The sequence below is a fragment of the Zonotrichia albicollis genome, chromosome 15 (assembly GCF_047830755.1).
Source record: "Zonotrichia albicollis isolate bZonAlb1 chromosome 15, bZonAlb1.hap1, whole genome shotgun sequence".
NCBI lineage: Eukaryota > Metazoa > Chordata > Aves > Passeriformes > Passerellidae > Zonotrichia > Zonotrichia albicollis.
In genome coordinates, this window is record NC_133833.1 from 3,443,577 (window position 1) to 3,462,958 (window position 19,382).

Here is a 19,382-nt window from a genome sequence, read left to right on the forward strand (position 1 = left end):
TCCCCGGGGCTTTGCCTGTCTCGCGCCGGGCCTTAGAGGGATCTGCTCCCCGGGAGCATCCTTACGAGGAACGGGGGCGGGCGACCCATGGCTAATTAATGGCACGAGCTGGTGCGGAGCTCATTAAACCCGGGCTTTAAACGGCGCTGCCGCGCGGCCGGGAGCGCGGAGCGGGGAGCGGCCCCTCACGAGGGTGGGGCCCAGAGCGGTGCCGCCCATTGGCCGCGGCGGGGCCGGCTCGCGGCGGGCCGACCAATGGCGAACCTGGGCGCGGCTGTTGCCAGGGGGACGGCGGCGGCAACGGCCCCGCTTTCGCCGGCACGGGTGCCGGCCCCATAACGGCCCCTCAGAGCGGCCGCGGCCACCGCCGGCCCCGCACGCCGCCCCGGCCACCACCGGGCCCTACACCGGCCCCGGCCATCACCGGGCCCTACACCGGCCCCGGCCACCATCGGCCCCTACACCGGCCCCGGCCACCGCCGGCCCCGGCCCCACACCGGCTCCAAACACCGGCCCTCACCATCGGCCCCTGCCTCGCCACCATGGGCAGTCGCAGCACCCGGCCCACATCCCAAAATGGCCGGCCCGGCGGGGCGGATAGAGCAGACCAAGGCCTGGGCGCGCACGAGCAGGACAGCCGGTACGTGGGCCGGTCAGCGGCTCCTGCCCTGCGGAGACCGCTGTGGGGCCCGGGAGGGGCCGCTAGGTTCCCCGGATCCCTCAGGCTGTTGCAGGGGACAAACATCAGCCCCTGGCCTCTTGCAGGTCGTGGGGACCCTCTGCTTCCTCCGCCCCCACGCTCAGCCATATGACCGTGACGGGGCAGAGCCTTCTCCTCCACGACCGCAGAGGCAGTGGGAAGGTACCGCACAAGGACGACCATATGGACCCCTCAATGGTCATGGACATAGACAGCAGGTGGGAGCAGAGCTGGGTACAGGCCCCCCAGCCCCACTGTGTGCCTGGGCAAGGGCAGGCATTTGTCCTGTCCTGCAGACCAGAGCTCAGTGGGTGACATGCCACCTCCCTCCATGCAGGTCAGGGGGCAATCCTGATAGTTCCCACAGCACACCGGTAAGGCCTGTCCCTGCTCCTGTCGTAAGTTCCCTGCTCTTAGTTTCTGCACCTCTGCCCTAATGCACCATCCCCAGATACAACGAGCCCTGCGATCACTCAGCATCCCACTGGAGAGGCTGCATGTTATGAAGGGCCACATGATACAGGACATGTGCAAGGGGCTGAGCCGCCAGACACACGCACAGGCCAAAGTGCGGATGCTGCCCACTTACATCTGCTCCACTCCCAACGGCACGGGTAAGGCAGCCCAGCCTGAGGATGAACTGTTCTGCTACCGGCAACCCTGCACACCTCACTGGAGTTGACCTGGGAATGCTGGGAGGGGTAAACCACTCTTGGATGAGTTATAGGGTCCATAAGCTTCTCTGCCACTCCCCAGTGCAGGGGCAGTAGCCAGAAGCTTGTTCCCTTGGCCCCTCTGAGAGTCTCAGGCTCTCAGGATCTTCCTCCCTGGGTCAGTGACTGTTCCTGGGACAGGGCAAGGAGCAGATTTTGGGAGATCTGCCTGACGCTGTCTCTGTTTCCCCATAGAGAAGGGCAACTTTCTGGTGGTGGAGCTGTGCCAGACCCAGGTTCGGACCTTGCTGGTGACCCTCTACGGAGATGGAAACTTGAGTCCTCAAATGATGTACAAGATCTACGAGCTGCCAGAGGGCATCACACGGGGCGAGGGGGAAGCGGTATGAGGAGGCCATGGCGAAGGGTGGCTGATGCTGGGCTGCCCAGCATCACGGAGGCTCAGCAGGGCACCGGGCTGGTGTTGGAGCTCAAGGCTGCCTTTCACACCCTGGGTACTGAGCAAAGCAAGCAGCCCTTACCCCCAGTCATAACTTTGCAGCTCTTTAACTTCATTGCACAATGCGTGACCCAGTTCCTGTCTGAGACCACCAGCCCTGACACCGACTCTGAGCAATGCCTCCCCTTGGGCTTTGTGTTCCCCTTCAGTTGCCGACAGACACAGCTGAACAAGGTGAGGGGAAGAGCCCTGCCCCAGGCTGTGACCACAGCACAGCAGCAGTGGGGAAAGGAACCCTCCTGGTGCCAGAGGTCAATGGCTCTGCCACATTTTCTCCACAGGCAGAACTCCTCTCCTGGTCCAAGGGCTTCAACTGTAGTGGCGTGGTGGGGAAGGACGTGGTGGAAATGCTGCAGACAGCCATCGATAAGCAAGCTGGGCCAGATAAGGAGGGGGAGGCCAGTGGGGGAGGCGGTTGGTTTAAGAGCAGGAAATCTTCTCAGTCTGCTCCTAGCCCGTCCCGCCATGTGGAAGTTGTTGCCCTGATGAATGACACTGTGGGCACCATGATGACCTGCAGCATGGAGGGGAGAGCCTGTGAGGTCGCCATGGTTGCAGGTGAGAGATGGGCACTGCACGTGTGTGGTGGTGCTGCTGGGGGGGCCGTGCTGGTGCTCAGCCCCATCACTCCTGCAGACAAGGGCTCCAACTGTTGCTTCATGGCCGAGGCGTACCTGGTGGAAACAACAGAGGAGACCAGCGGGCGGATGTGTGTCAACACTGAGTGGGGCTGCTTTGGGGATGATGGCACCCTGAAAGACCTCGTCACACCCTTCGATCAAGCTGTGGATGAGGAATCTTCCAACCCTGGGGAAAAGAGGTGCTATTTCTCCCCCAGAAAAGACAGGCTCCCTATCTATCCCTGAGCATGTCAGGCCCCACCAAGAGGAGCACTCATTCCCCTGCAATGCTCCTGGGTGCTCCTAAAGGGCCAAGAGGTGCTGCTAGGGAGGCATGACTGACTCCCATGTGGACTCAAACTCACACAGGTTTGAGAAGATGGTGGGCACCCTATACCTGGGGGAGATTGTCAGGCACGTGCTGATTGCCCTGACTGCTGAGAAAGCTATGTTCACTGGGACTGATGCTGCTGTCCTGAAGGAGAAGGGAGTGTTCACAATGCAACATCTTCTGGACATTGTCAAGTGAGTGTCTGAGGAGCAGGAGCTGCCGGGGGTGGGAGGATGGGGGGTGATGGATGGGTGTTCCTGCCTGCAGGTTGCTGCAAGGCTGTGATCTGCCTTCTAGCAACGACGACAGCATAACTGAAGTGAAGAGGATTCTGGAGGCGCTGGGGCTGCAGCCCAGCGAGCGGGATTGCGGCCGGATGCAGCAGATCTGCCGGGCAGTGATGGGGCGTGCTGCCACATTCCACGCCACTGGGCTGGCTGCCATCCTCAGCTACATGTGCCAGACCCGGAATTTGGAGTCGCTGATGGTCAATGTGGGGGTGGAAGGAGAATTGTTCGCGGGCTACTCCAGGTGATGAGGAACACAGGGCTCCCAGTAGGGTGCTACCCCAGTGGGATGCCTCACACCCAGCCCATGCTATCCTCTTCATCCTGGGCAGGTTTGAGGAGATCGTGATGAGTGTGTCAAGGCTACTGGCCCCTGAATGCATGGCCACCATCCTGGCCTCGAGAGATGGCTCTGGGCGGGGGGCAGCCATGGTGACAGCAGTGGCTTTGCGCCTGGCAGCCCAGCGCCGTGCAGTGAATGAGGTGCTGGGCCCGCTGCGGCTCAGCCGCGATGACCTGGTGAAAGTCCAGACACTGATGAGGCAGGAGATGGATCGGGGCCTGGGTAAGGAGACCAATGCCAGTGCCTCTGTCCGCATGCTGCCCACCTACGTTACTCACACACCTGATGGCACTGGTAAGGAACGGGGACACTGGCAGTGGGGTGCTGAGGAGGCTGTGGCCCTGCTAATGCACTGTGCTGGCTCCCCACAGAGAAAGGTGACTTCCTGGCGCTGGACCTGGGGGGAACCAATTTCCGTGTGCTGGTGGTACGCATTGCAGAGGCTGGCATCACCATGGCCAGCGAGATCTACGTCATCCCAGTTGGTGTCATGCAGGGCAGTGGCGAGGAGGTGAGACTGAGGACCTGTGACCCAGTGGCTGGGGCGAGGGTGTGGGCATTGCCTCCCTACTTGCTCTCCATGGGGCCATGATGGGGCTGGGAGAGGCCCCCCAGCATTGCCCCAGCCTAGGCCATGCTCACCATGCTCACTCTCCACAGCTTTTCGACCACATCATCGACTGCATCATAGACTTCCAGACGAAGCAGAACCTGGTGGCACAGATGCTGCCTCTTGGCTTCACCTTCTCTTTCCCCTGCCAGCAAGTGGGCCTGGATAAGGTGAGGGGGTGGCTCCAGCACCAGGATGGTGGGAAGGACCCCAGGATGTGTGCTGCCCTGGCTCCTGATCTGGCCACTGTTGCAGGCATTGCTGCTGACCTGGACCAAAGGCTTCAGCGCCACAGGCTGCGTCGGACAGGATGTTGTGCAGCTGCTGCGGGAGGCTGCCAAGCGCAAACGGGTAGGGAATGTCTGGTGGCCTGTCCCTGTCTTCTGGGTAGGGGGACCTGCATCCAGACAGTGTCCGCCCCAGGAAGTGTCTGGATGCCACTAGATCACGTGTCTCCATCTCCTATTTGGCAGCACTTAGGGATGCAGGTGGTGGCTCTGGTCAACGACACAGTGGGAACCATGATGGCCTGTGGTTATGATGATCCCAAATGTGAAATCGGCCTCATTGTGGGTGAGAAGCATCTCTGCATCCAGGAAGTTCCCCATCTCCTCACCACCCCTCTACCCCCCATGGCATGGCCACATGCCTCTACCAGACCTGCTATGGGGGTGACACCAGCATGGGGCCTGCAGGGACAGGGACCAATGCCTGTTACATGGAGGAGATGAAGAACGTGGGCACTGTGGAGGGGGACCAGGGCCGCATGTGCATCAACATGGAGTGGGGGGCCTTTGGGGACAACGGCTGCCTAGACCATCTCTTCACCCACTTCGACCTGGTGGTGGATGAAACCACCATCAACCCGGGCAAGCAGAGGTGGGTGAGGGCCCTGGGGCAGAGGGGGTTGGGAGCAGGTGGCTGTGCCTAGCTGAGGCTGTGCCTTGGATAGGTTTGAGAAGCTCATCAGCGGCATGTACCTGGGCGAGATCGTGCGTCAGATCCTGGTGGTAATGACAGAGAAAGAGCTCTTGTTCCAAGGGAAACCCTGCCCCAAACTCCAGACCAAGGACATCTTCAAGACCAAATTCCTCTCTACCATTGAGCTGTGAGTGTTGGGTTCCTATGGGTTCCCTCAACCCAGGGTGGGGGTATCAGAACACCAGGTGAGGAGCCAGGCTACATGATGTGGCACAGACGGGGTGATGGGGACTCTGCTGCTAACAATGGCATTGATCTGGACAGCAATGGGCTGGCCCTGCGGCAGATCCGGACCATCCTGAACGAACTGGAGCTCGATGCCACCTTTGAGGACTGCGTGCTGATGCGGGAGGTGTGCCAGACCGTGTCCCTGCGCGCGGCCCAGCTCTGCGCTGCTGGCTTGGCTGCTGTGGTGGAGAAGATGCGGGAGAGCCGAGGCGTGGACCAACTGTCTGTCACTGTTGGGGTGGATGGCACCTTGTACAAGCTGCACCCATGGTGAGTGGGGCCAGGGGCGGCAGGCACCCATGGGGCATCCTTGCCCTGTGAAGAGGTTTGTGGTGGGAGGTATGGTGTGCATAGGGTGGGAGCATCAGTCCTCACCCTCCCTTTCCATCCTGCCTAGCTTTTCCAACAACCTCCAGATGACACTGAAGGACCTGGCACCCAAGTGTAATGTGACCTTCATGCTGTCAGAGGATGGCTCAGGGAAAGGGGCTGCGCTCGTAGCAGCTGTGGCCGATCGCGCTGCCAAAGCCAAGGAATAGTCACCATTCCAATAAAGCTCTCTGGTCTGCATCTCCAGCTTCTGGGGGGATCATGAGGGGTGTGGGGCAGCGCATGGCCGGGGACAGCCCCACATAGCAATATATATCGAATTTATTTACATTCACGTCCGGCAGACCCCCCGCCCGCGGCACCGCTATGTACATAAGGCCAAGTGTAAATACTTGAATGCACTTAATACAGAATTAAAAAAACGGGCTTTACACAACACGGCACGGGGCCCGGGGCCGCCTGGCCCCACACGCAGACACCACGACGGCACCGCACGCACGACGCACACCCTGTGCCCCCCCAGTCCCCCACCATGGGGCTCTGGGACCCCGGGGCTGGGCTGAGTCCCGATGCCACAGTGCTGGAGGGGCCTGACTGCCATGGGGCAGGGGCATCCTGCCCTCCCAAGGGGGCCAGGTAGCCCTCCTCGTGCGCTGTGGGGCAGTAGGAGCCTGGTGGGCCAGCCAGGGCCCCCCTTAGCCCCATGGTGGTGGTCCCCTGGGACCCACCATGCTCAGCACTCAGCCTCCGAGAAGAGGGCACCGTCCTGCTTGCCGACCTCGGCCACGGCGGCAGCCAGCTGGGAGAGGTTGCCATTGGGGAAGTGCCGTGCTTCCCACAAGTTGAGGATCATGGCTGTAGGGCTGGCCTTCGAGGCGAAGAAGCTGAGATGGCTGGAAGTGGACAGAAGGACCATGTCAGGGCACAGGGATGGCTCCACATCCCATTATCAGCCCCGTGCTAGCCTCACCTTGTTCAGCAGCCCTTTCCTGGGATCCCACAGCATTCCAGCATCCATCCATAGGTGCAGGATGAGGCCAGAAACCCTGCCCTCATCCAGCATACCACCCATGCCCAGCACTGTCCTCAGTCTGCATTACCTGTCAAGGTTGAGCTTTTGTGCCAGTGTCCTCCAGTCAGCTCCCCGTGTGCCCGGCGGGTCCAGGCTGCTGATGATCTTTTGGCGGATGAGGAAGGGGATCTTGAAGGCACTGGGGCCCACCAGAGCCGGTGTGCCCACCTCGTCGGGGACCAGCCAGTCTGAAAACCTTGTGTCCTAGGGGAGAGCATGAGCAGGGAGGGAAAGGGATGTGAGGCAATGCTATGGCCACCCCAAGGATGGCCCAGTCCTGCCCTCACCTTGGCGATGTTGAAGTTGACGGTGAAGCTCTGCCCGTCTCCCTCCACCTGCCAGACCCAGATCTTGCAGGCCAGCTCACAGGTGCTGGTGCTCAGGCGCTCCAGGGTGAAGGTGCAGTGCAGGAAGGGCTGCAGCCCGCTCCAGATGTGGTAGAAGGGGATCTCCTGCAGTGGGGTGACAGAGCTGGGGGGTGTCAGAGTTGCAGGGACACCTCCCTACACCTCTATCCAGATCCCCACACACCGGCCAGACTCCTCACCTGGTAGCTGGCGAGCAGCTTGCTCTTCCAGAGGGAGCTGGGCATATCGTGGATGGAGAGGCGCAGGTTGTGGTAGCTGTCCTTGAAGTGCAGCACCCGGGGGGCTCCGATCAGCTGCCCTCCCAGCTGCTTCTCCAGCTGGATCACCTCCTGCCAGCACAAGCAGCGGTCAGGCAGGAGATGCCGCACACCAGGAGCGCAGCTCTTGCTCCAAGCTGGGATGGGCAGGTTGGGGACCCCGGTACCTTGAGGACGTCCTGGGTGTCACTGAGGCAGTAGACACGGATGTTGTACTCGAGCGAGGGGCAGGCGGCCGGCGCGAACAGGACCAGCTTGAGGCGCTTGGAGGCTGCCATGCTGAGGGACTCCCCGACCAGGGCAAAGCGCCCCAGCTGCTCCGTGAACACGTAGCAAGCCTGCGCTTCCAGCTGGCAGTAGTACAGCTCTGTGCACGGCTCAGCGCCCAGCTGCAGCACGTCCTACCGGGCACAGATGCACCTCAGCCCTGGCTGTCCCTCCTCCATCCCTGAAACCCCTCGCCCCTGCTCACCTCCCACGTGCCCTCGCACGACTGCTTCTTCAGCCGGATGCTCCAGTTCTCAGCACTGGCTTCCACACAGTGCCCCATGGCCAGGATGGCGGGGCGGGTGAGGAGGACCCCGGGGGGGCCACAGCTGACAATGGGGCTCAGCAGCGTCTGGCAGCCAGCCAGGGGCAGCCTGGGGCAGCGATGGGGGCAGCTGAGTGAGGACAGAACCCCGTCCAACAGCCCCGTGCCCCAGCAGCCCCAGCACCTACCTCACCTCCTCCTGCTTGTGCAGGGTCAGGTAGACCTCATAGATCTTCCCCCGTGGGATGGCATCGGGTGGGATGAGCAGGCTGATCCCTGGGTGGGAGTGGGGGTGCAGGCAGGGGGTGAGCCCCATGAGGAGCCTGCCTGGCCTGGGCAGTGCTCTGGAACCCCCACCCTGCTGTACCTGTGTTGGGGATCATGAGCCTTCCCCCCAGGAAGTTGAAGGTGCCATAGGCCATGTTGTTGGTGCCGCGGGGCAGGGAGCGGAAGTAACTCTGCGTGGAGAGCCGCGCCACGAAGTCGGCACCCTCGGCGGCGGGCGAGCTGTGGTGCAGCGTGTGCCGTCCAGCACCCAGCGGGCTCAGCAGGTGCCCGTTGGGCAGCTGCAGCTTGGCAGGGCCGTCCTGGCGTGGGCAGAGCGAGCCCTGGTAGGTCATGGTGGTGGTGCTGAGGTCTGGCTGGATGGTGAGCAGGCTGGGGTTGTCTGCAGCACAGAGCAAGCGACTGTGGTGCCAGGGCAAGGAGGAAACAGGGGGTTCCCAGCAATGGTACATGGGCACAATCCGATTGAGAGGGCATGGGGCACACAGTCTCTGCCCCATAGTGAGGACCCCGTAGGGCACAGTCACCAACCCTGGGAATCTGACCCTATGTGGCATAGAGCACTGATCCCACAGTCAGGGACTAAGATGCAGAGTTCCTGTCTCTAGGTCAAGGATCCCATAAGGGAAAGAATCAGCTCAAGACCAGGGACTCCACAGGGCACAGACCCCCATCTGTAGGCACCCTGAAGCAGACAGCCCCTGCCCAGAGACCCCCTGGCAGGTATGGCCACCTGCAGGTGCAAAGGACACCATGTCCCAGTGTGGGTGCACTGTCCCTGCAGCACTCACTCACCAGCCTTGCTGGGTTTGATGCTGACGGGCTGGAAGCCGGCGGTGAGGATGGAGGAATCAGCCACATCAGCATCCAGGCCCCCCTTCTTGCGGCAGTACACCAGCACCCCCACCAGCAGCAGCAGCACCAGGCACACGGCCACGGCCACCAGCCCCACGTACAGCGCTACATCCTCTGCGCCAGGGGCAGCTGTGTGGGGCAGGGCATCAGCACACATGGTCAGTCCCCGGTCCCCTCTGCCAGGAGACAACCCTGCCATCCCCGCCGTGCTCACCGTGGGTGCAGAGCTCAGAGGTGCAGTTGCGGGTGTCCAGCTCGGGGCCGTGGCAATCCCGGCCTCCGTTGCGCGGCGCTGGCTCCGAGCACTCGCGGCTGCGCCAGTGGGTGCATTCGGCCCCGCACTCCGACCATTTGCTCCACTCCGACCAGGCGCCGTCCACTGCAGGCACAGCCTGGGGTCAGCATCTGCTGCCACCCCCCTTCCCTGCCCCGGGGCTGGCAGAGACGGACACACAGGGGAATTGGAGGACAAGACACCTGGTGGGGACGGGGACTGCAATGGGCGCAGTGGGGAGTGCAGCATCGGCACGGCGGGGCGGTGGCGGTGCCCCGAGCAGGGCAGGTACCTGGGCAGAGGGTGGTGCAAGCGGTTTTCTGCACGTTTTGGCCCTCACAGAAAGCACCCCCATTGAGGGGAGTGGGGTTGGTGCACGTCCGGCTCCGCTTCTGCCAGCCCCGTCCACAGCTGGTGCTGCAGCCTGACCACTGCGTCCACGTCGACCAGCCGCCGTTCACTGGGTGGAGAGGGACCCGTCAGCGCCCTGCCGCTAAGGGGACGCAGGGAGGGACAGGACAGGGAGAGTGACACCAGGGCAGCATGGTGGGGACTGGCGTGCAGGGGCCATACCGTAGACAGTGATGGCAGCGGAGGCGCTGCGGCGACGGGCCACGATGTTTTTGGCCACGCAGGTGTAGTTGGCGGTGTCGGCCAGGCGGGCCTGACGCAGCACCAGGCTGTGCTCTGGGGTCACGTAGACGTTGGCATCCAGTTCCGGGTCCACCAGCTCCTCGTTGCGGAGCCACTCCACCTGTAGGGCACAGGGGTGTCACTGGGTGCCTGTCTGGGATCACACACATCATCGCCCTGGGTGAGGGGTATCCCCAGCCACAGCCTGTCCTGCCCAGCTGCAGGCACCCACCTCGGCCGGGGGGATGCCCTCGGGAGGGCGGCATGGCAGCACGATGCCCTGCTCAATGGAGACCTCCCTGGCTGTCGGCTCCTGCTCAAAGTTCTTGCGCAGATCTGGGGAGGCACAGGGGTGAGATGGGGGGCTGGGGCCGGTGCCCCACGCTGTCCAGACACCCACAGACACTCACAGGCGATGCGCACGAAGGCCTTCTGGCTCTTGGTGGTGCCGGAGGAGCTCCAGGCCACGCACTGGCACCAGTACTCCTCCAGCCCGAAGATCTTCTCCACTTGCTGACGGGTGACCTCGATGCGCACTTCCATCACTGGCAGCCCTGGGACCGGACAGTGGCACGTCACACTGGCATGCTGGGAGCTGTCCCGGATGTCCCAGCCCCAGGCAAGCCCTTCCAAGAGTGGCACGTGTGGCTCCCCAGGAGTGGGGCTGGCACCGCCGCTCCCGCTGGCGCTCACCAGTGCTGCGGTCGGTGCTGTGCTGCGTGACATGGTCACCTTGGTGCACCCACTCGCCATTGCACTTGAAGTAGATCTGCGTGGCAGGGGTGGCACGGCAGGCCAGGCTCACTGCCTTGTTCTTCACAATGTAGACATCCTCCGGCTCCAGCTGGAAGTGTGGCAGCAGGTCCGAGGATGCGCCAGACGCCGGGTTGGCCACGGTCGCGCTTTGCTGAGCACCTGTGGGGAGATGGGGCTCGGCCACCTCCACGTGCCCTGGCTGGGACATCACCAACACCAGCACAGCCACGTGCCAGTGGCCCTGTGCCTCCCCAGTGTCCCTTCCACCAGCAGTGCGGCAGCCCTGTCCCACCCTGCCATCCATCAGGGAAAGCAGCCACGCAGTGGCTGTGCCCGCTGAACCCTTGCCGATCCCTCATGTCCACACTTAGCACTAATGAAAAGGAAATGTAGTGTGACCAACAAGGGCCATCGCTCACGCCTCCGGGGCGCCTGCCACCCCCTTCTCCAGCACGCTGTGAGACACTGACCAGGGGCCACATCCTGTCCTGCTGCACCCCAGAGTGGCACAGGGATGCTGGACAAGTAATGGTGACAGAGCAGGGTGGCACAGCAGTGCGTCCTGTCCTGTGCCACTCACACTCATATGGCACATGGGGGCTGGCTGTCCCCAGGGTGGTGAGGATGGCTCAGTGCTGGACACACATGCCCCCATGGGGACAGCAGTGCTGGGGACACAACACATGGCACAGTCCTACGATATCCACATCCCTCAACCCAGATAAGGCCAGGTGTCTCTTCTCCCCCCACCCCGCCGGTGCCTGCTGTGGAAAGAGTTAATAAACCAGGGCCTTAAATAAGCATTTGATTAACAAACGATAAAATAGCGATTGTGTCACTGAATGAAGCTGTAATTGCTGCTGCTAATTGGCTGGTTAGGATTTAATAAGCAATTAAATGGGACGGAATGCGCAGTAATTAAGTACCTTCGTTTGGCAACCACCAGCCACTCCCCATGTGCCCGTGGGACCCCACTGCCTGTGCCCACCCCGGCTGGCTCCCGCCCGGCACAGCCTCCTGTGTGACTGGAACGGGAGCGACACAGGGGTCCCTTGGGCCCTGCCTGAGCCCCCCGGGAGGCTCCAGGCCCTGCCGCTGCCCCCGGCCGGCTCAGGCCCCTCGGAGCCGGGCAGCGGGTGCCGACGAGGCCGCCGCGATGCCCGCCGGGACGGGCAAGGTGCGGCAGCTAATTTACGCGGGGAAGATAAACGGCGACCATAACGCGCCGGTTATTACCCCATCAGCACTTTTACAATGTCACTGGCAATTAATTTAATTAAAACTCCTGTCGGGGATATACAGGCATTTCATATTTCACCGCTTTAACGACCCCCCCAGCCGCAGCCTGGGGCCGGCCCGGGGGTCACGGCACGGACAGGCGCTGCGGTGCCCGGTGCTGCGGAGCCCGGTGCTGTCCCTGCCGCATCACCCGCCGCTGTGCTTGCTGCTGGGGCACCCCGGGTGCCCACACTGCGCTGCCCGTGCTGGCATGTGGGCTCCGGGTAAATAAACCCAATTTATTTATGAAATGCCATGTTTGCTGCTGCACAGCGTCGCGGCTGCCTCCCGCCCGGCAGACGCGCCGGGTGAACTGTGCTGCGGGACCGGCTTTTTAATCACACGTGAAATGAGTACAGCGATTGCCGAGCTGCGTGTCTATCCATCACGGCTGAGTGCAGGGGCGCAGGGAGCCTGGGACCAGCGGCAAGGCGAGGAGGAGGCAGGATGGGGATGGAGCCCCTGCAGCTGCCCACCCAAGCGGGGTGCTGGGCGCATTGTGGGCAGGGCGGGGGGAGCATGGGCAGCAAACAGAGCTGGGGATGTGCAGTGAGCAGCAGAGGCAGGATGCTGCCCAGCCTGGATGTTTGGCAGCTGAGCACTGTGCCAGGCTCTGTGTGGTGCTGTGGGCATGGATGGAGCAATGTGGCACAGCCAGGAGCCCTGTGAGGGAGCAGGGGAGCTATGATCTGGGTGCCCCATGCACCACAGACACCACCCTCATGATGGGTACCCTACACACCGTGGGCGCTACGAGCCCCCCACGCACCCTGTGACCATCCCGTGGACCATGGCCACCCACGCATCACAGTTATCCAAACACCTCGGGGATCTCATGCACGGTGGATGCATGTCACACACTCTGTGGGCACCTCACATCCCCACGCCCTCCAGCCCCCTCCATGCGCTGTGGGCCCCTCCACACCACAGTCATTCCCCACAGCGTGGGCATCTCCCACGGCACAGACGCTCCCCCAGCACGGGCTCCCTGCACCCCACGGCTGCCCCGCTTTCTGCAGCCCCTCCGTGCCCTGTGGGTCCCCCCCCAGCCCTGGGTGGGTGCGGGCTCAGCGTGGGCGCCCCGTGGGCAGCGGCCCCCACGTGGCGCGTGCCGGCTCCCGCATCCGCCTCGCGCTCACCTGCCGCTGCGTTGCCATGGAAACAGGCGAGATGCTTATGTCACCTTGGCAAAGGGAACCGGGGAACTTCGGCGGGGACGGCGGGGAACGAGCGGGCGGGGTGGGGAGGGGGGCCCTGGGTTCCACCCGCCCCCCGCCCCTCCCTCACCGTGGCCGGGCACAGCCTCGGCCGCTCTCCCGCAGCCAAAGCAGAGACTGGGAGCACGGTTTGCTCCAGCGCCGATAAATCTCAGCCTGCAAAGTCGGTACATTAAGCAGGGCTTTCATATCAATTATCCCCCCAACACGTGGGCTAACGAGCGGTGCCTGATGGAGGGGAAGGGTGGTGGGCTGGGGAACAAGTCTGCGACAGCCAGCTCAGGGTGCAGAGGGGATGGGGACACCCGGCTGTGAGCTCTGGCACCCACCCCTGCTTTGTCACAGCACTGCGGGACTCCCAGCTGATCCTGCTCCCCATGTACAAAGCTCCCCCTGCTCTCTGCCACCCCAGGTGGTCACACAGCCTCCCCCCAGCAGCAGTAACACCAGGTGTACTGGTGTTACTGGTCAAAGAGAGACCGCAGGACACCACACTGCCCATTTTGGGGGTGGGGGGGCACTGATGAGACACACCAGGCTCCCATGGGTGCCCCAGTATGGTCCCTCTGCTCCTCCAGGGGCTGACCCTGCCTGGGTGACGGCGCCAAAGCCCCCAGCAGTGCCGGGAGCAGCCTGGTGGGTGCCTCCGTGCCTGCCGCGGGGAGACACTGAGAAGGTCAGCGTGCTCTTGGTGAGGAGAGGCTGCGGCAGCGCCAGCCCCGGCACCGGCACGGCCGCTGGGTGCCCGCGGGCACAGCTGCCCCTGCCAGGGAGCCCCAGCTGCCCCTGCAATGGAGCAGGCGGCTGCCTGCAGTGGGACAGTGGCACGGCTCTGCCTGAGCACTGCTGCCCACATCAGCCACCCTCGATGGAGCATCCCACTCCATCGTCCCTGTGCCCCCACGCCCTGCGTGCTCCCCTGCCTGCTGCTGCCACTCTGGGGCCTCAATGCCAGCCCCTGCCTGCAGCCCTGTGCCCCTCCGCGGACCTCTCGAATCCCCCTGGGCTTTGCAGCCGCAGATTCACTCCCAGCTGGTGCCCCATCCATCGAGTCGTGCCAGGCCTGGCACACCATTAACATGAAAGATTTCCTTGCACTTTGCTGGCTCTCAGCCTTCGCCCCAGCATCAGGTAATTAAAGCCATAATTGCTGTTGATTGCTCCGACCTTAACGAGGGAAGGGTGGGCATCAGGGGGAGGGCAGAGGGTGCCCAGCTGTTCCCAGGGGAGCCTGGGGGTGCCAGCCCTGCATGCAGGAGTCCCCGTCGCTGGCACTTTGCTCTCTGCAGGGTGCAGAGAAGGGAACTGGCACAACTCACCACAATCACAAAGCTCGTCTGAGGCTTTGAGCTGGGAACCGTCCTGCTGGGAGAGGCTGGCTCTGAGCGTGATCAGCTGCTGCTGTCTCTGGGAGACCCCCCAGGCGAGGGCCACAGCACTGCCCAGCAGTGCCCAGCTGCTCTGAGCCTCACCCGGGGCATCAGGACATCGGCAAACACCTCCCTCACACCCACCCCTCACAGCCCCACAGCAACGCCAGGCGGGTGCCGGTGCCAGCCCGGGCTGGGCAGAGCGCCAGCAGGGTCGGATGCCAGTGCTGGGCAGCAGGACCTGGCTCCTGGCCAGCCTGGCGCGTGCTGAGCACTGGGCACGATGGGCACACGATGCCAACGCTACCTCCATGCTCCAATGGGCACCGTGTCCCGGGCGTGCCCCCTCTACCCTGGACCGTGTCCCCACGAGCTGGCCGCTGTCCGGGCCCCTCGGGCGTGTGGCCCCCGTGTGCCAGCCCCGAGGCCGGGGGGAGGCTGGGTGGGGGTGCCCGTCTCCCGGTGAGCTCCTGGCAGCGTCTGGGCGCTGATGAAGCGAGTGCTAGTTGTGAATGAATTAGGCGGGTTTGCATGACAATGGAGCTGCCTAATTAGGGATTTGAGCTGATACTGCTCTCCCCATTACATGCAATTAGCATGTGCCAGGGCGGGCAGGGCTCCCAGCGCCCGCCCGGGGCTGCCCGCCCTGGCTGTGCCCGCACATGACCCCGCTGCACCATGCCCAGGGGCTGAGGACAATGGTGCCCGTGCCACCAAAGACAGCCGGACCTGGCAGCCCCTCCCCAGCGACCACCTCTGCCTGCTTGAGGGCTAAACCAGCTCCGGGACCCAGTGTTGGGTGTTCTGCCCCAGGCACACACAGAGCTCGAGAGGGGACACGTTCCCACCAGCTCTGGGAAGCTGAAGGGCCCCACAGAGCCCAGACCCTCTGTGCTGTGCCAGCAGCACAGCAGACCTGCCAGCCCCTCTCAGCAGCACGGCATGGGGAAGGGGTCCCGTGCTCAGTGGAGGATGAGGGGGTCCCCCAGCCCAGCTGAGGACACAAGGCTGGCCCATTGCAACATGCAGGAACTGTCTCTGGGGTCTCGATCCCGGGAAGCCGAGTGGGTTTCCTGGCTCTCCTTTAACTGACAATGGGAAGCAAAAGCTCTGCCAAGCCCTGGTCCCACCGGGAGGAGTGTCAAGGTCACCCTCAATCCTGCAATCCCACCAGAACGGGCAGGGGACAACAGTCCCAGCGCCAGTGTCCAGCCCCACAGACTCTCCCCTCTCACCCACGGGTGTCACCCAGTGGTGGTGGCAGCCCTGGCACCTCACAACCCTATGGCAGCAAGGGCAGTTTGAGGGACCTGGGACCTGAGAACCCCATCCTGCAGGAGCCCTGGCAGAGCAGGGTTTGGGCGCCCATGGGGAGCAACCTGCCTGACACTGCCCTGGGAGCAGCACCCAAAGAGCAGGCAGATGGCAGAGCCAAGGGGTCCTGGGCAGCTGGGACTGACTGGGTGAGGACAGGGTCCCAGTGTGCCCAGTCTGGAGCCAGCCCACCTCAGCCTTCCCACGGGCAGACATGCAATCCATGCACCAGCGATTGTGCTGACAGACAGAGCAGTGCTGGCACGGAGGGTGCACTCCTGGGCACAGGGAAGGGGGGACAGTGGGACATGCACAGCCCTCAATCCCCATGCCAACATACCTTGGGCACCAGCATCACTAACAGGATGGTCTGGTGTGCTGCTGGCCACCCGGTGGGCCAGGCTATGAGGAGCCTGCAGTGACTCCGGGGGTGCCCAGCCCCTGGTGGCACCGTCAGCATCCCGGCTCCCTCCCGCAAGCACCTGCCAGGCTCCGCACGCTTTGATGTAGTGCCAGCCCCGCGTGGCACCGAGCCAGAACAAACAGCCCTGGGCAGGCTGCGTCTGCCGCGTGCTCGTGCTGACAGCCGGCACGGCACGGCAGATTCCCGGTGCCCGGCAGATTCCCGGTGCCCGGCAGATCCCCGGTGCCCGGTGCACTCCAGCCCTGCCCCACTCTAGCCCTGCCCGCCCCACGGAGCCACCCGTGCCCAGCCAGGCACAGGCTGTAGGTGCTGTATGATGCAACGACCTGGGGTGCCAGGTTGTGGGGCATCGAGCTGTGGAGTGCAGGGGTTGGGGGCTGTCTGCTGGAGCCCAGGGGTCCCTGGCAGCCTGGGGAAGTCAGCAGCACAACGTGACTCGTGTGCTGTTAAGAGCAGAGTCTGTGGCCCGGCCAGAGGAGCTGGAGCAGGAGCCGCTGTGGGGCTGGGGCAGGAGATGGGCTAGGGCCTGGCACTGGCTGCAGTGATGCCAAGGAGAAGGGTCCGCGATAACAGTGGGCAGCTCTTGGGAAGGACCCTGCTCCCCTGCCCTTGCCCCCCTGCCGGTGCAGCAGCCGAGCAGGGCAGACCCCACCTTGGGAGCTCACCCCTCCCTGCTGCCCATGGGTTTCCCCCAGTCCTCGCTGCTGTTCTCACCCTTCCCCTGCGGGCTCCAGGGGATGAGCAGCCCCAGAGCCAGGGACGCTGCTCCACCAGCAGGCAGGGGCCCTTTGCCCGGACACCTGGGTTCGCTGTCCCCAGCCTGTGGCTTGACCATCCTGGTGAGGGGAGCTGTGCCACGCCACGCCACGCCATGCCATGCTGTGCCATGCTGTGCCATGCCTTGCCAGGCTAGAGCAGAGGCCCAGCCTGCCCCGTTTGTGCCAGGCAGTGGCTGTGCAGGTGACTGGGCTCAGTCACACTGTGGCTGGCTGTGAGCTGCCTGCCAGGCGAGAGATGGGGACCAGCACCACACCACACTGCCCGAGCCAGGCTGGCACCTCCGGGCTGCTCACACCTCCTCACAGGGCTGGCATGAGGTGCTCTGGTGCACCCCCTGCCCTTCTGCCCCCCATCTCCATCCATCCTCACAGTTCCCGCGGGTGCTGCGGGGACAGCCGTGTCCGTGCCCAGCTGGGGTTGGGTACCCACAGCACCCTCCATAGAGAGTCCCCTGCCGCCTAGAGGTGCCCACCCACCGTCTCTGCTGCCGTCTCTGCAGCGTCCCCCTGCAGACGGGGCCATGCTGGGAACGCAGGGTCCCTGGGGATGCCCAGACTGTGGGAGCACGGGGGCTGCAGCCCCTCTGGGCGTCTGCAGCGCCCATCAGCGCACTGAAACCACTCCAGGGGACATCTCTGCTGGCGGGTGGGGGGTCAGGGGACCCCCAGCAGAGGGGGGTCCCGTCCCCCCCACGGGACCCCGCAGAGCTCACGTCCAGCCCCGCGCAGCTCCCCGCCCCCAGCCCGGTCCTTTGTCTGCAGCCGCCACTTCCCGTCTGCCGTGACACCTGCGAGCCCCGGGCACCCACCGTGCTCCCGCCCGCCGACCCCACGCACCGGCCGCCGGAGCGACCGAGCCCCGAGGATCCAGGCGGCCGCTCCCGGTCCCGCCGGTCCTGCCCTGGGGGGCATCGGTCCGTGCTCCGGACCGTCCGCGTCTGCAGCAGCCCCGATACAGTCCCGCATGCTCCCCGCGTCACGACCACCCACGCGCACCCCCGCGGGGTGACGGCACCCTCCGGGCTGTCCCGTCACCGCGGTCCCCGTGTCCCGGCCGAGTGATGGCAGCGGCAGGAACGCCGTGCCAGCGGCGGGGATGCTGTGCAGGGGCAGGGACAGCACGCGTGGGGCAGGTGCGCTGCGGGCACCGCTGCCCGGCGCTGCCAGGGCCCCGGGGGAGCGGGGAGCGCCAGAACGCCCCGGTGCGGGCAGCGTGCGGGGCAGCGCCGGCGGGACACGCTCGGGCGAGGGGCGGGGGGCGGCAGTGCCGCCGTGGGGCGGGGGACAAATCCCCGTTCCGGGAGGGCGCCCCACCAGCACCCGAACCTCCCGCAGCCAGCGGGCATCCCGCACGGAGAACGAGCGGTCCCCGTCCCCGGGAGGGCTCCGGTGTCCCGCAGGACGCGCACCCGCCGCCGCTCCCCGGGTGACCTTGCCCGGCGCCCAGTCCCGGTGCCGGGTCCCCGCCGCGCCGCCGCTCCCCCCTCCCGCCCAGAGCGCGGTGCCCGCGGGAGGCGGCGGCGGTGACTCACCGGCGGCGGCGAGCAGGGCAGCGGCGAGCAGGGCACCGAGCGGCCCCGGCGCGGCGGCGGCAGCGGCGGCGGCGGCGGCGGGGGGGGCCCGGCGGCGGGGCGGCCGCGCACCCATGGCGCGCCCCGCGGAGCGCTGCGGGCCGAGGGAGCAGGGCGGGCCGCCCTCAGCGGGCCATGGCGCCCCCGCCACCGCCACCGGCCCCGCCGCGGCTGCCGCCCGCCGCCGCGCCGCTCCGCTCCGCCCGGGCGCCGCCAATGCGGGGCGGGAGCGCGGACCCGCCCGCGGAAGGGACGGCGCAACAGCTGGGCGCGCCCCCGCCGCCGCCCCCCGCCCGCAACGCCGGCACCGCTCCCCCCGCTGGCTCCGCACCCCCGCCTCTGCACACACCCGAGCCCGCACGGAGGGTCCGCGCCGTCCCCGAGCGCGGAGCAGCGCGGCGCCCCCGGCTTGCATCCCCCCGGGCACGGCGCATCCCCGGCACGGCGGCACTCCCCTCTCCGGGCCGCCCGCGGGCTCTGCACCCCCCGGGACACCCCCGGGACAGCTCACACCTGCTACGGCTTCATCTCCCCTCCACACACCACCCTACCCCCAGCCCTGCTGCACCACCGGGTGATGCCCAGGGATGCTCCCCAGCCCAGCCTGGCATCCCCCGGGAAATGTCACAGAAGAGGGACCACAATCTTTGCGGCAGTGTGGGTCACCTGTGGGACCCCACCTTTCTGCTGGCCTCTAGGTACCCCATGCTCAGCCACACTGGCCTCTCCCAGGGGATGCAGCCGCAGGATGCGGCCCCTTCCCTCTCTGTCCCCTCCGTGCACCCTGCCAAGGT

The 19,382-nt window shown here is 65.0% G+C and overlaps 2 protein-coding genes across 5 annotated transcripts; one reads left to right on the plus strand and one right to left on the minus strand.

Moving 5' to 3' along the window:
• The first annotated feature begins 140 nt into the window (after positions 1-140).
• On the plus strand, positions 141-6,858 carry HK3 (hexokinase 3). The gene is made up of 19 exons (XM_014264711.3): positions 141-640; positions 766-918; positions 1,038-1,074; positions 1,152-1,314; positions 1,609-1,757; positions 1,916-2,047; positions 2,155-2,431; positions 2,510-2,693; positions 2,863-3,018; positions 3,122-3,355; positions 3,444-3,748; positions 3,826-3,965; positions 4,115-4,234; positions 4,320-4,415; positions 4,538-4,637; positions 4,760-4,943; positions 5,017-5,172; positions 5,310-5,543; positions 5,671-6,858. The coding sequence occupies exons 1-19, from the start codon at positions 543-545 to the stop codon at positions 5,810-5,812; spliced, it is 3,060 nt and encodes a 1,019-aa protein (XP_014120186.2). The 5' UTR covers positions 141-542; the 3' UTR covers positions 5,813-6,858.
• Positions 5,907-19,037, minus strand: UNC5A (unc-5 netrin receptor A). Of its 4 annotated transcripts, none has more exons than XM_074552333.1 (16): positions 18,938-19,037; positions 10,573-10,794; positions 10,290-10,433; positions 10,112-10,215; positions 9,820-10,000; positions 9,539-9,706; positions 9,187-9,351; positions 8,913-9,101; positions 8,200-8,499; positions 8,021-8,108; positions 7,773-7,941; positions 7,468-7,701; positions 7,223-7,372; positions 6,963-7,127; positions 6,704-6,879; positions 5,907-6,496 (listed from the first exon to the last, which is right to left on the minus strand). In XM_074552333.1, the coding sequence occupies exons 1-16, from the start codon at positions 19,020-19,022 to the stop codon at positions 6,337-6,339; spliced, it is 2,700 nt and encodes an 899-aa protein (XP_074408434.1). In that variant the 5' UTR covers positions 19,023-19,037; the 3' UTR covers positions 5,907-6,336. The 4 variants fall into 4 exon arrangements, with proteins under 4 accessions (XP_074408434.1, XP_074408433.1, XP_074408432.1 ...); XM_074552332.1 differs by lacking the exon at positions 18,938-19,037 and adding an exon at positions 18,550-18,840; XM_074552331.1 differs by lacking the exon at positions 18,938-19,037 and adding an exon at positions 17,827-18,353.
• Positions 19,038-19,382: the final 345 nt, after the last annotated feature.